Consider the following 13,468-nt stretch of genomic DNA (forward strand, 5'->3'; position numbering starts at 1 on the left):
TTCCTGAATGGACTCATACACGTGTGAATGATGTCTATTTACTAGGGGTGGGCGGAATTTGCGTAATCACGTTACGCAAATCTCTGCAAACTGTAAAAAATCTCCGCAGACAAGCAGAAATTCCGCGAAATTAATTGTTTGCAATGCTTTTTTACTGTTCGCAATTGTTGTTTGCATGCTCGAGGGGAAATATCTTGTGAACACGCATTCTGAGAATGCGAACAAGCAAAAATATTGCGAAGTTGTGGAACGCAGAATTTTGGGCAATTTTGCGTTCTCTGCGGAACGCGAAATTACCCAAATTCCGCAAGTGTAACGGAATTTGCCACCCAGGCCTACTATTTACTGCATTTTGGGGTGACAATGTGATGTGCTGTTCAAAATTTAGAAACCCCTGAAAAAGTTCCCCTTGTTCTTTAGGACGAAACGCGCTGGCTGCTCTTCCCATTGTTTTGAGATAAAGAAAGAAAGAAGATTTTTAGAATTAAGTATGTTCTTTCGGACTTGTGAATTTAAACTTGAAATATTAGATATTAATGAGACTGAACTCTGTTTTGGTGCAATAACTCTGTTGTGCTCCCTTCCCATCACTTTTGTTGTGACATAAGGCTTTTGAGTGGCAGACAGTGCCCTGCAAATGATTCACAGCATGAAAAGGAGGACTTCGTGGGTTCAACTCTTTAGGCTCTACATCACTTTTTCTCTTTCTTTTTCTTTTTTTACTTTACCAGATGTTTGATATTGATGAGGAACATCTCAGTACCCTAAATCTTAAGAGCATATTGCAAATCTTTGTCAAATATTTAAGAACCATGACCCAATGTGTAGAATGAAAATCTTTAGGACCCAACTAGCTTTAATAGACACGAGGCGGACAATTTTGTAATATTTTAATGTAACTAAAGCATCGTGTGGTAGCGCAATGTCATTTACAGACAGGATATTTTCCTTGGAAATAGCCACTAGATTTACAAAGACACACAGTTTTAATCATAAAACTAATGATAAAACTAAATTGCACACTATTGATAATGTGTTGAAATCGGGTTTCAGTGAATATTTCTCATTTGTGCATCACCATGTAAAGTTTTTTTATCCTATTAAAATCTTTGCTTCCATCATACTACAGAATTACAAAAAGAAATCTGCTCATCTTTGCTTGCCTTACTGCTGAATGTGTACAGTTCATGTGCAGGTGTTTCTCTTTTGTTTTATGTTACATAAAATGGCACCCAGGAACCTTTCCTTTCATATGCCCAGTGCCCCAGCAACAATGTCATATAAATCACTTTACGTGTCTTTCTCTGAGTGCAAAGTGAGAGATGTTTATAAACACCAATGCCCCTGTAAAAAATGGGCAGCAATTTGTCAGTAGACATGGCCTGACATTGGAGCGTGAAATGCAGCAAATGTGTAAGGTAAATACAGAATTGAAAGACACCTTTTTTATTGCTTGGACTCTCTCAACCCACCAAACATCACTCACAACCACTCAGAACTTGGTAAACACTGTTTTAGTGGAATGATTTTCATCTAGAACTGAAATGTTAAATTTGCAAAATCACAGAGCCACAATACATTTATCAATGTTCAGGTGATTTGTTGGCCATCCTCCTTTGTATTGGCTGTAATATTACTCAATCATTAACATTCAATCTCTTTTTTTCCCACAGACTCCAGTTGCATATATGACTTGTATGCTGAACGGCCTGGTCAGCAGTTCCCTCTGGACATATCTGAGTCTTCAAGTCAAGCAATTTGCCACATTAAACTGATTGCTTTACTTGGCCACATAATCCGCCTATCATTGAGCTCTATTCAGATTGAAGCTGACAACTGTATAACCGAGTCACTAACTATTTTTGACTCGCTGGTGCCAATAAAAAGCAAGATTCTGTACAGGTATGAAAACTTGTTTGTAAACCTCTACGATTACTTCTGGCTAAGATTTAATCAATTTTAAAACAATTATATGTTGTCAAATCTTTCTCACACCTCATGCATTCAGATCAGATGTGGCTGAAACTATGACATATCCAGTATTTGTTTAGTGCAATATGATCACAAGCTTGGATAATTTAAAGACTACAACTAGGACTGGGCTATAAAATTACTGAAGTGCTAATCAGGCGAAATGCATCTTTTTTTTCAATTGACTCACAGAGCAAAATTGAGCTGCAAAAACAAAAGAAACCCAGTCTGCAATTGAAAGAAAAAATGGGTTCATTTTCGGAGTTTTGTGTCATTCATGGGTTTTTGTGCTCTTTATGTGGTTCTGCCTTGTCAGCAAAACATGAACCAAGGAGAACCACAAACACCACGTGAACTGCACAATTCAAATTTTGCTTGATTATGGATAATCTGTATCTACCAAAAAACAATAAACAAGATCACCAAGACAATGCTAATAAACAGATCCATTGATACAAACGTTAGGATTACTCTTACTCAACCACCTATATACTTAATGGGACGCGGACTGTGTTCACCACTGTCTACTACTCTCAGCTATGGTAGTCCATTATCAGCTCCTTCTAGGTCCGTATACTTAAAACTGATAAAACAGTTTCTTGACTTGGCCCGAATTCCAATGTCTGGGGTGGACCACCGTCTGTTATTGTGCTATGTACTTTTGCTGTCTTATTTTGAATTCTTCATTTAGGGCATAACATTTCTTTATATGTTCCTCCATGCTCCATCTTACTTGTTTTCATTCATTCTCACATGAGTAATAGGAATTTCTTATTCTATGATTTTAGCAATATATTATTCTTGGTGGTAATTGCCAGTGCTTAGTTTGAGCCAGTGGATGCAGGGTGAGCACACTGACACCCATCTTTGGGGAGTGGAACTTTTTGTTCTCATTAGACTTTGGCCCAGATCAAGGGAGGTGAAAACAGACAAAAGAAAGAAGGAAGAAGCGAGAAGGAAAACATGTGACAAGCATAAAAAGCTGGAAACCTGCAACAATGAGATACTGGGCAGGACGTGTCTAGTAGTGCATTAAAGATGCGGAGGTGGAATCAAGAATGTACAGCCTTGGTATTCGCCACTCTGGCATTCAATAGCGTTGGCTAAGGGCTCCTAAGCACAGCTTTGGGCCTGGCTCTTATCCATACTAATATAATAAAGAGAGAGCCCAAACCTTTGAGGCGGGTAATCTCAGGAACCACAGCACCAATCACAACACCCAATACAGCGTTGGAAAGGGCAGTTGCAGCAGAAGGACATAGGCTATGCAGACGCCCACCATATACATTTAAAAGGTAAAAGAACCGTGCCAGCAAAGCAGTCCCTTGTGGGCGTGTCTGCGTTGCGCTGTGGGCGTGTGCTTGGGGGCGTAACAAACGCTGGGGGTGTGTGGTACGTTCCACCCTTCATGCCATGTCTCATATTGTGTGCTAATCCCACCCTGCTCCCTTTAAATAACCCTGCACTCCATAATCATAACCCACCCTTACTCCTTAAAATGTCCCCAACACCCTTAAACACTAACCCATCTTAACGCTATAAATATACCCTGTACCCCAAAACCCAAACCTATCCCTAAACACTAAAAATACCCCTGTACCCCTGTACCCCAAAACCCAAACCTAGCCCTGAACCCTATAAATACCCCTGTACCTCAAAACCCAAACCTACCCCTGAACCTTATAAATACCCCTGTACCCCAAAACCCAAACCTAGCCCTGAACCCTAAAAATACCACTGTACCCCAAATCCCAAACCTACCCCTGAACCCTAATATACCCCTGTACCTCAAAATCCAAACCTAGCCCTGAACCCTTAAAATACCCCTGTACCCCAAAACCCAAACCTACCCCGTAACCCTAAAAATACCCCTGTACCCCAAAACCCAAACCTAGCCCTGAACCCTAAAAGTAACCCTGTACCCCAAAACCCAAACCTACCTCTGAACCCTAAAATACCCCTGTACCCCAAAACCCAAACCTAGCCCTGCACCCTTTAAATACCCCTGTACCCCCAAACTCAAACCTACCCCTGAACCCTAAAAATACCCCTGTACCCCAAAACCCAAACCTAGCCCTGAACCCTAAAAATAACCCTGTACCCTAAAACCCAAACCTAACCCTGAACCCTAAAATACCCCTGTACCCCAAAACCCAAACCTACCCCTGAACCCTAAAAATACCCCTGTACCCAAAAACCCAAACCTAGCCCTGAACCCTTAAAATACCCCTGTACCCCAAAACCCAAACCTACCCCTGAACCCAGAAAAATACCCCTATACCCCAAAACCCAAACCTAGCCCTGAACCCTAAAAATACTCCTGTACCCCAAAACCCATACCTATCCCTAAACCCTAAAACTACCCCTGTACCCCATAACCCAAAACTATATCTGAACCCTTAAAATACCCAAACACCCCAAAACATATACCTCAGTACCCCAAAACATATACCCCTATAACCATACTTACCTTATCCAAACACTAAAAAAAACATGCTTTTACCATTCCTGCATTTACCCTCCCCCGGTAAGTACACTGGTGACGCGGCGGCCCACATCTCCAGCAACATACTCATATTTTTTCACCACCCATTTGAAAAATGCACAGGTCTCTCTCATTGATGGCCAGCACCGATATACACTTTTAGACACACCTCCCGCCACAAGTTCTAGAATTGCGAACTTTAGAGCTGGGGAGCTACGTTTAAATCTCGGCATCAGCTTAACATCCTGTGATTCCAGGCAAATCGCTTTGTCTCCTGTGCCAACCACAAATGAATGTGTTCTTCTGTAATGTAAATTGTGCTAATGCCATGTTGTCGAGTTCACGCTATATAATATTGCAAGGAAAAATAAAGTAGGGAAACTCGAGTTCACAGACTACTGAACGAGCACTCTTAAGTGCATTATATATGATTGTATCTACTAGAAATTCATGCTCTTCTCCAGCAATTAAAATATGCAATATGTCTGCACATCTGAGTATTTATGCAGTCTCATTTCTTCGGGCCTGATTATGAGAGTAGGTGGTATTTATTGTACATGATAAAAAAAATGATACCATGAGGTATGTTCCAAGTGTAATAAATACCACCAATTACGAGTTATTGAGGAATAACACGATGACTTTGGTGTTAAACTCACCAAAATCCGCATGATATGGCAAATACCCTATGGATATTCTCCTTTAAATTCCAGCAGGTTTGACCTGCTGAAATGTAACAATGGTTGAGTTATTTGACGGATCCGATAATTGTCGCATGGGTTAAATGCCTAACAACTCGTAATTCCAACCCATGAGCACGACAGAAGTTTAGGCAGAGGACAGACTTTAAGGAGCAACTCGTAGTCAGGCTCTTAGAGAGTACCTGAAGGGATTGCAAACGAAGATGTGCATTTAAACAAGTACGCCAAGTTACTTTAAATGAACACCCGGTTGGCGAGTTCAGACAAATTACCAAGCAGCTGAACCTGTAGTGATTATGTTCTTGAAGTGGTATAGCAAGCACATTGTGACTAGAAGATACGTTTGAACATTTTTCAGAAATGCACAAGATTTATCGCTAAGCTTGCATTTTTCCTGTTCAGAATTCTCAATTTCGTCAGAGGGCACTTTCGATGTATATAAAACGAAATAGAAACTTTCCAGAAACATTGCAGTTTTCTAGAAAAAACAAACAAAGGACAAGTTGGTAAACTATAAATTACATGTCTAGTGTCAAACTCGAAATAGAAGTTTTTCACCAGAAACTGTGGCACAGCAACAACATGTGTTTGATTGTGAAATCAACATCTGGGGCCGTAATTACACTTAGTGCCCCGAGGGTGCAACAGGCTTAAGTGCCCGCTTTTTGTGCCCCCAGGGCACTATGGTATTACAGAAGTGGCCAAAGAAGCTTTTGCACATCGATATCCTGAGAGGGCGTTCTCTCATTCGCTTGGCGGCGTGGACACATGCAAATGAGGGAATCACTTTGCCTCTGTGCCCACCACTAAAGCCAACCCCCTTTAGGAGTGAAAGGACATCCCTCCGCAGGTGGGTGCAGTCACTCATTGTACTTGCCTGTTTGAAAATCTATAACCCCTCTTTAAAGTACAGGCGTGTTGCTCCCTGCACAGAGAAATATGATGGTCTTTGAAGCTGCTGCTGTGTATTTCACTGAATGCGCTGTGTCCGGGCAGAGCAAGTTCACGGCTTTCATGGGGGCAGTACATTCATTATAATAGGGTCCACTGTCCTAGTTTGTGCCTGTCGCACCTGCTTAAAAGAGTGCCATGAGCAAACAAGGACAGTTTGCCCTATCAATCCTGGGCCCTAGTCAACTAGTAAAACACAGCCGTCTGACAATTTCTTTATCTCCTTTCGACGTATCCATTCAACTCCTCCTTAGAACTCATCATGAATAATTTAAAATATAACCATTTGATATAGAACCCTCAAAAATAACACAACAGCTATCAGTGACCACCCCTATATCACAATATAAACAATAGTCTAGAACAGATGTCCTCCACATTGTCCTATAAACAGGGCAAAGCAAGTGTAGAATAATGTAACACTTGGTTTAGGCATACGTATCGGGGTGACTATTAACTCAAACATGACCTGGGACACACACAGGACAAAAGCCAACATGAAATTGGTGCAGATAACGGGCGGTATCTGTAGGATATTAAATAGATCGACCTATAAACCCCTTGGCCCAGTGCTCCAAATTTACAAAATGCAGGGGAGGGGGGCAGTCATATATGGAGGGGAACTCTGGGGACATACATCCGCCCAAAATCTGACGACTACGGAAAACACATTCATTAGGCAGTTGGTAGCTTTACCCCCAAGTACCCCGCTTCTCCCGCTACGATTAGATCTGGGCCTTAGACCAATTGCAGAATTGCTGGGCTTGAAGCCAATAACCTTCTGGCGTCGGATCTGGGGCACTCCAGAGCTCGTGAGTTACAGGATGGAGTTACAAGAGATCCTATGCTTATCAAACATAAAGAACATTCCCTGGCTAAAATATATAAAAAGGGCATGTGAGAGCCTTGGAAGGTCAGAATTATGGTCAGATCCTATAAACGCCTGCAGCAGGGTCTCACGAAAACTCATATCAAAGGTTTATTATGTTTCAAAATTGAACTCCTAAACAGGGAGTCCTCGGCTGGGGTCTTTAACACACTTATTCATTCAATTTAAAGACTCATATTGCTTGGAACATGTACCTGATGGTATTAGCCCTGCCCTGACTAGAAAACTATTCTTGCAGTGGAGATATGGTACTCTCCCTCTCAGATCATTTACTAGCACCTGGTCCCAGCCCCGACAACAGAACAATGCCCGGCATGCTCACACCATTTGGAAAATGAACTGCATGTTATATGTTTTTGCAATGCCTACCAGAGACCAAGAAAGTATTGGCTTGTACCCCTTCTTAAAAATCTGGGGTTCAGGCACTGCTCTCCGGCTTACAGAATACTAAAGATGGATCCATCTCCATCGATTGTGTTCGCGGTGGCAAAAGTTCTAACAGCGATGTGGCATACCCGCACCCGCTACATGAATTCTGACATAGATTCGCTCCAGGTCGAATGTACTGTTGACTTGTAAATTTCAATGCAGGCAAATGCTTTTAAGACAAACAGTAATGTTTTTTATTTTATTTATGGATTTGCATTAATCAAAACTGTCTTTTAGCTGCTTTTTAAATCTTTTATGATCTTATCGATCGAAATAAAGATTGAAATGGATGGATGTTATACGTATAAGAATAACATAAATTGCAAAGATTAATGTATCATATGCCAAGTAAATATTCTTTGTACATCAATTTGTTTGGTAGGATACGAAATAGCAATTGAAAATTAATCCATGAGGTATATTAATGCAAAAAAATTGTACATATGATTGACCACAAAAACAGATTTCTTTAAACTCTTTACAACGTACTAGAAACCGTACCAATAAGAAGCAGGGACAAAATATAAAAAGTGGTCTTTGATGCCCCTGTAGATGAGCCTGCCCAAATATTATGCCCAGTATACGTTTAAGTATAACACATTTTTTGGTACATACGAGTTGGAGTTTGAAAGTGTACAAAAGTCAAAATCTGTGTTTTTATATTAAAGTCAAAAGTCTAACCATACTATGCAATAAGATGCCAAACGTAAACATGTAAATAATATACAAATGTATGAGGAGAAATGAGTCCTCCAATCAGTATTTCATGCAGTGGAATAATACATTAAACATTATAGGCTCACTAAACGTAGAATGGAATAGTATTTAATTCATGTCAATATAATATGAAATTAACTAGCTAAATTTGCAAAATTACCCTCCCAAAGCGAAATAGTTCTGTCAATATTTTCTGTCAGTATGCCCCAACGATTTTATCTGTAATCTACAGAGTGGAGGAGAAAGTGCCCAGCAATAAAGAATGGACAATACAACTCCAATGCTTATTTACTCAAGCATTAAGCAACTGCCATGATGTTATGGCATGACTCACTGCAGATAACACAATAAAGGTAATCAGGCCTATTAAATAGTGAGTGTAAGAATCAGAGTTATTCTATCAATCAATCAAGGCAGCTACTCACCCGAAAGAAGGGGGGTGCAGCTCCAGGAAGATCACAGAGCTCTGGCGAAGACCCAAGTCTTGAGTTCCTTCAACAATTGGTGGAGCGATGGTGTTTGTCGGAGGTGGAGAGGGAGGGAGTTCCAAGCTCTGGCTGCTAGGAGGGAGAAGGAGCGTCCTCCCAATCTGGTCTTCTTGATGCATGGTACTGTCTCAAGGGAGAGCTGGGCCAAGCGGCGGGACCTTTGGGGGCGTTCAAAGTGAGGCGCTGGTTCATGTAGGCGGGTCCGGTGTTGTGGAGGGCTTTGCGGGCGTGGGTGTAATTTTAATCAGCATTTATAGAGCACACTGTGACCCTAGGGGTATCCTGGCGCTTGAACACATGAGACCAGCTAACCTCTGAGTAAATTGAAGGGCACAGGGTCAGTGAAGCTAGAAAGGCCATGGCCACAGACTTAGGCCCTAGGAAAGAGCCAAGTCTTTAGCTTCTTTCTGAACGGCAACAGGTTTTCCATCTGTCTAAGTTCGGCTGGGAGTTTGTTCCAAGCCGAAGCTGCTGCAATGCTGAAAGCCCTTCCTCCTGATCTGGCTCTTCTAAACCTGGATACTCTCACTAGTTTAGCTGAGGAGGAATGAAGGTTACGTGAGGGGACATACCATTCAAATCTACTCTGTAATGGCTTGGGCCCAAGGCCATTCAGAGCCTTAAAAACTATGCATAGCGGCTTGAACTGTACCCTCTGCATAACTGGAAGCCAGTGGAGCTCACCGAGGGCCTGAGAAGCCGATGAATGGCGTGGTCTCATTAAAGCTAGCTTGGCCGCCATCAAATGGATTCTTTGGAGTCTCCCTATCAAATATTTAGGAGACTCCAGCAGCAATGCGTTGCAGTAATCCAGTCGGCTCAAGACGATAATGCCTACTACCAAATTGCAATCAAAGCTGACTTCTAGATTGAGTACTACCTTGGCAGGAATCAGTGGAGCTGTCACCGGTAGTGGCTAAAATGGTAAACAGACATAATATTGATTCCAAAATATCGTTTGGACAAAGTATCGAGTAAAAAATATAGACTAGCCAAAATATCGACCAGACATAATATAGACTACAAAAATATCGAGTAATATCGATATTAATAGCCAAAATATCGAATCAAAAATATAGACTAGACATAATATCGACTAGATAGAATATAGACAAAAAAAAATCGAAAATAAGGTATTTATTAATAATTTTTAATAATTGTGTAATATAAATCTGTAACGGGTTGTGGGTTTATAGGGGAATAGGGTGGGAAGTAATTTAATTATAACTAATTAATTATGTAAATTATTATTAATTGTTAATTAATTATTAATTGGTAAATAATTAAAATATAATTGGTAAAAAATAATAAATAATAATAATTACATTTTAGTACATTATTTTCTGTAGCGGGTTGTGGGTTTATAGGGGAATAGGGTGGGAAGTAATTTTATTATAATTAATTCATTATGTAAATTAATAATAATTGTTAAATAATTATTAATTGGTAATTAATTAAAATATAATTGGTATTTAATTATAAATATTTAGTTGATAAATAATTATTATTTAGTAAAAAAAAATCTGTAGTGGGTTGTGAGTTTATAGGGGGATAGGGTGGGAAGTTAATTAATAATAATTAATTAATTATGTAAATTAATTAAAATAGTTAATTGTTAATTAATTAATAGTCATTTTAACCCCTACGCTATCCAGCGCTTTCCCTACTGTTGCACCCACTGGAGTGGGAATAGTAATTTTAACCTCTTCGCTATCCAACGCTTTCCCTACTGTTGCACCCACTGGAGTGGGAATAGTAATTTTAACCCCTACGCTATCCAACGCTTTCCCTACTGTTGCACCCACTGGAGTGGGAATAGTAATTTTAACCCCTACGCTATCCAACGCTTTCCCTACTGTTGCACCCACTGGAGTGGGAATAGTAATTTTAACCCCTACGCTATCCAACGCTTTCCCTACTGTTGCACTCTCTGGAGTGGGAATAGTAATTTTAACCCTTACGCTATCCAATGTTTTCCCTACTGTTGCACCCACTGGAGTGGGAATAGTAATTTTAACCCCTACGCTATCCAACGCTTTCCCTACTGTTGCGCCCACTGGAGTGGGAATAGTAATTTTTACCCCTACGCTATCCAACGTTTTCCCTACTGTTGCACCCACTGGAGTGGGAATAGTAATTTTAACCCCTACGCTATCCAACGCTTTCCCTACTGTTGCACCCACTGGAGTGGGAATAGTAATTTCTACCCGTACGCTATCCAACGCTTTCCCTACTGTTGCACCCACTAGAGTGGGAATAGTAATTTTTACCCCTACGCTATCCAACGCTTTCCCTACTGTTGCACCCACTGGAGTGGGAATAGTAATTTTTACCCCTACGCTATCCTGCGTTTTTCTACTGTTGAATTCACTATAGTTGTTACAATAAAATGTAACCAATTTGCTATGCTACGGTAAAAATATTATATATGTTTAGTTAATATTATGTATTTATATATATATATATATATTAAAAAAAATTTTACATTAATTATTTATTAACATTACATTTATTTAATTATGTAAATTAATTAAAATAGTTAATTGTTAATTAATTAATAGTCATTTTAACCCCTACGCTATCCAGCGCTTTCCCTACTGTTGCACCCACTGGAGTGGGAATAGTAATTTTAACCTCTTCGCTATCCAACGCTTTCCCTACTGTTGCACCCACTGGAGTGGGAATAGTAATTTTAACCCCTACGCTATCCAACGCTTTCCCTACTGTTGCACCCACTGGAGTGGGAATAGTAATTTTAACCCCTACGCTATCCAACGCTTTCCCTACTGTTGCACCCACTGGAGTGAGAATAGTAATTTTTACCCCTACGCTATCCAACGCTTTCCCTACTGTTGCACCCACTGGAGTGGGAATAGTAATTTTAACCCTTACGCTATCCAATGTTTTCCCTACTGTTGCACCCACTGGAGTGGGAATAGTAATTTTTACCCCTACGCTATCCTGCGTTTTTCTACTGTTGAATTCACTATAGTTGTTACAATAAAATGTAACCAATTTGCTATGCTACGGTAAAAATATTATATATGTTTAGTTAATATTATGTATTTATATATATATATATATATTAAAAAAAAATTTACATTAATTATTTATTAACATTACATTTATTTAATCATTTTAACTAAGTTTATATTAAATATATTTATTTTTATATTAGTTTTAACTTAATTTAAAGACATATAAAAAAACGATATTTTGACAGTCTATATTATTTACAGTCGATATTTTAGAGTCAATATTTTTGTACTTACCTGTATAAAGATAGAAACTCGATATTTTGTCCCTCGATATTTTCTCATCGATATTTTTGCAAGTCGATATTAATGGGCTCGATATTATTTCAGTGATCCGGTTAAAACCCAGTAGGTAATGGAAGGAGAACCTTCCCAGCTGACCAACACAGGATCTCGTTTTTTTCCCCATTGAATTGCAAGAAGTTAGTTCGTAGCCATAATGCAGTGTCTTGCAAACAGTCATGAAATTTTTCCAGCAAGAGTGACTGGTGGCCTTCTAGAGACAAAATCAATTGGATATCATCAGCGTAGTTCACAAGATTGATATTATGTGATTTGATGAAAGCAACCAGAGGCCTCATATAGATGTTAAATAAAATAAAGCTGATGGCAGACCCCTGTGGCACACCATGCTGGACATTCATGAACTGTGATTGGTGCAACCGCCTGTTGCCTATCTGAGAGGTAGGATTGAAGCCACGCCAGTGCCAGCCCTCCCATACCGCTCCAGCGGCCTGGCCAGTAGTACCTTGTGATTGACCGTATCAAATGCGGTGGACAGGTCCAGCAAGATCAAAATTGCTGAATGTCCCCTGTCTGCAAGCATTCGAAGATCGTCCAATACTGTCACTAAGGCAGTGTCTGTCCCATGTCCTGGGCGAAAGCCAAATTGCACATCCTCCATTTTCCCATTGGCTTCGAGAAACTGTGAGATTGCTCTACTGACCAGTCGCTCTGTGATCTTCACTGGATAGGGCAGGAGTGAGATAGTCCTGTAGTTCTTTGGTCAAGCTGGGTCTAGTGAAGCTTTTTTCAAGAGTGGTGTAATTATCGCTTTTTTCCAGCATGTTGGCACTATTCCACTCTCCAGAGATTGCTTACAGATCAGCCTGAGCACCAGCAGTAGCTCTGTTCCTAAGGCTTTCCATATTTTGTGAGGTAGCGGATCCAATGGGGAGCCTGAGTAAACACTAAGGGCTAATTTGGTAAAGTCCTCCTCTGATGGTATTTCAAAGTGATCAAGGCTACCAGAGGTCTCTGCTATTTCCTGTTCTTGTAAAGAGAACAAAACTACTGCCTAGATCTAATAATTATAAGGGCTCTATTTGAGTCCCCAAATTTATGAAATTAATCTGAAGCAGACTGGTACAAAGAATTTACATAAGGCGGCCACAGAGATGGTAGGACAAAGTTTTCATTTTTATTAATTTAAATTTTTCAATTCAGACATTTTAGTGCAAAAATAGTTCTGCATCCATGACACGTGTTTCGCTGTCTTTACAGCTCTTCAGAGAGGTTTCCTGCTTTTGTTTCTGGAAGGTTAAATACCCCTGAGATTTTCCATTCTGATCCTCCATCGTAGGCAAACTGCACACTTGTAGCCCCTTAATGATTTTGCCTATTTTTTCTTCAAAAAAGACGGCCAAACCATCACAAAGATCTTGTGTTGGGGGAGTCACCTTTATTGTGCAAGCAGGGTTAGTGATATCGTTCACAATTTTAAAAATACTCCTAGCGCTATTAGGAGATTTCAGAATAGAATCAGCAAAGTATTCAGCTTTTGCCATAGTTATTTCTTTTTC

General features: G+C 40.0%; 1 protein-coding gene across 1 annotated transcript in view; it reads left to right on the top strand.

The window, feature by feature from the left end:
* The window catches only part of TMPRSS7 (transmembrane serine protease 7), a 454,018-nt gene that overhangs the window by 53,602 nt on the left and 386,948 nt on the right, over positions 1 to 13,468 (top strand). The window contains exon 4 of the mRNA XM_086933268.1: positions 1,674 to 1,902. Within this exon, the coding sequence (XP_086789394.1) occupies positions 1,674 to 1,902 (229 nt within the window). The remainder of the gene's footprint in view (positions 1 to 1,673; positions 1,903 to 13,468) is intronic.

Source organism: Lissotriton vulgaris, chromosome 8, assembly GCF_964263255.1.
Source record: "Lissotriton vulgaris chromosome 8, aLisVul1.2, whole genome shotgun sequence".
NCBI lineage: Eukaryota > Metazoa > Chordata > Amphibia > Caudata > Salamandridae > Lissotriton > Lissotriton vulgaris.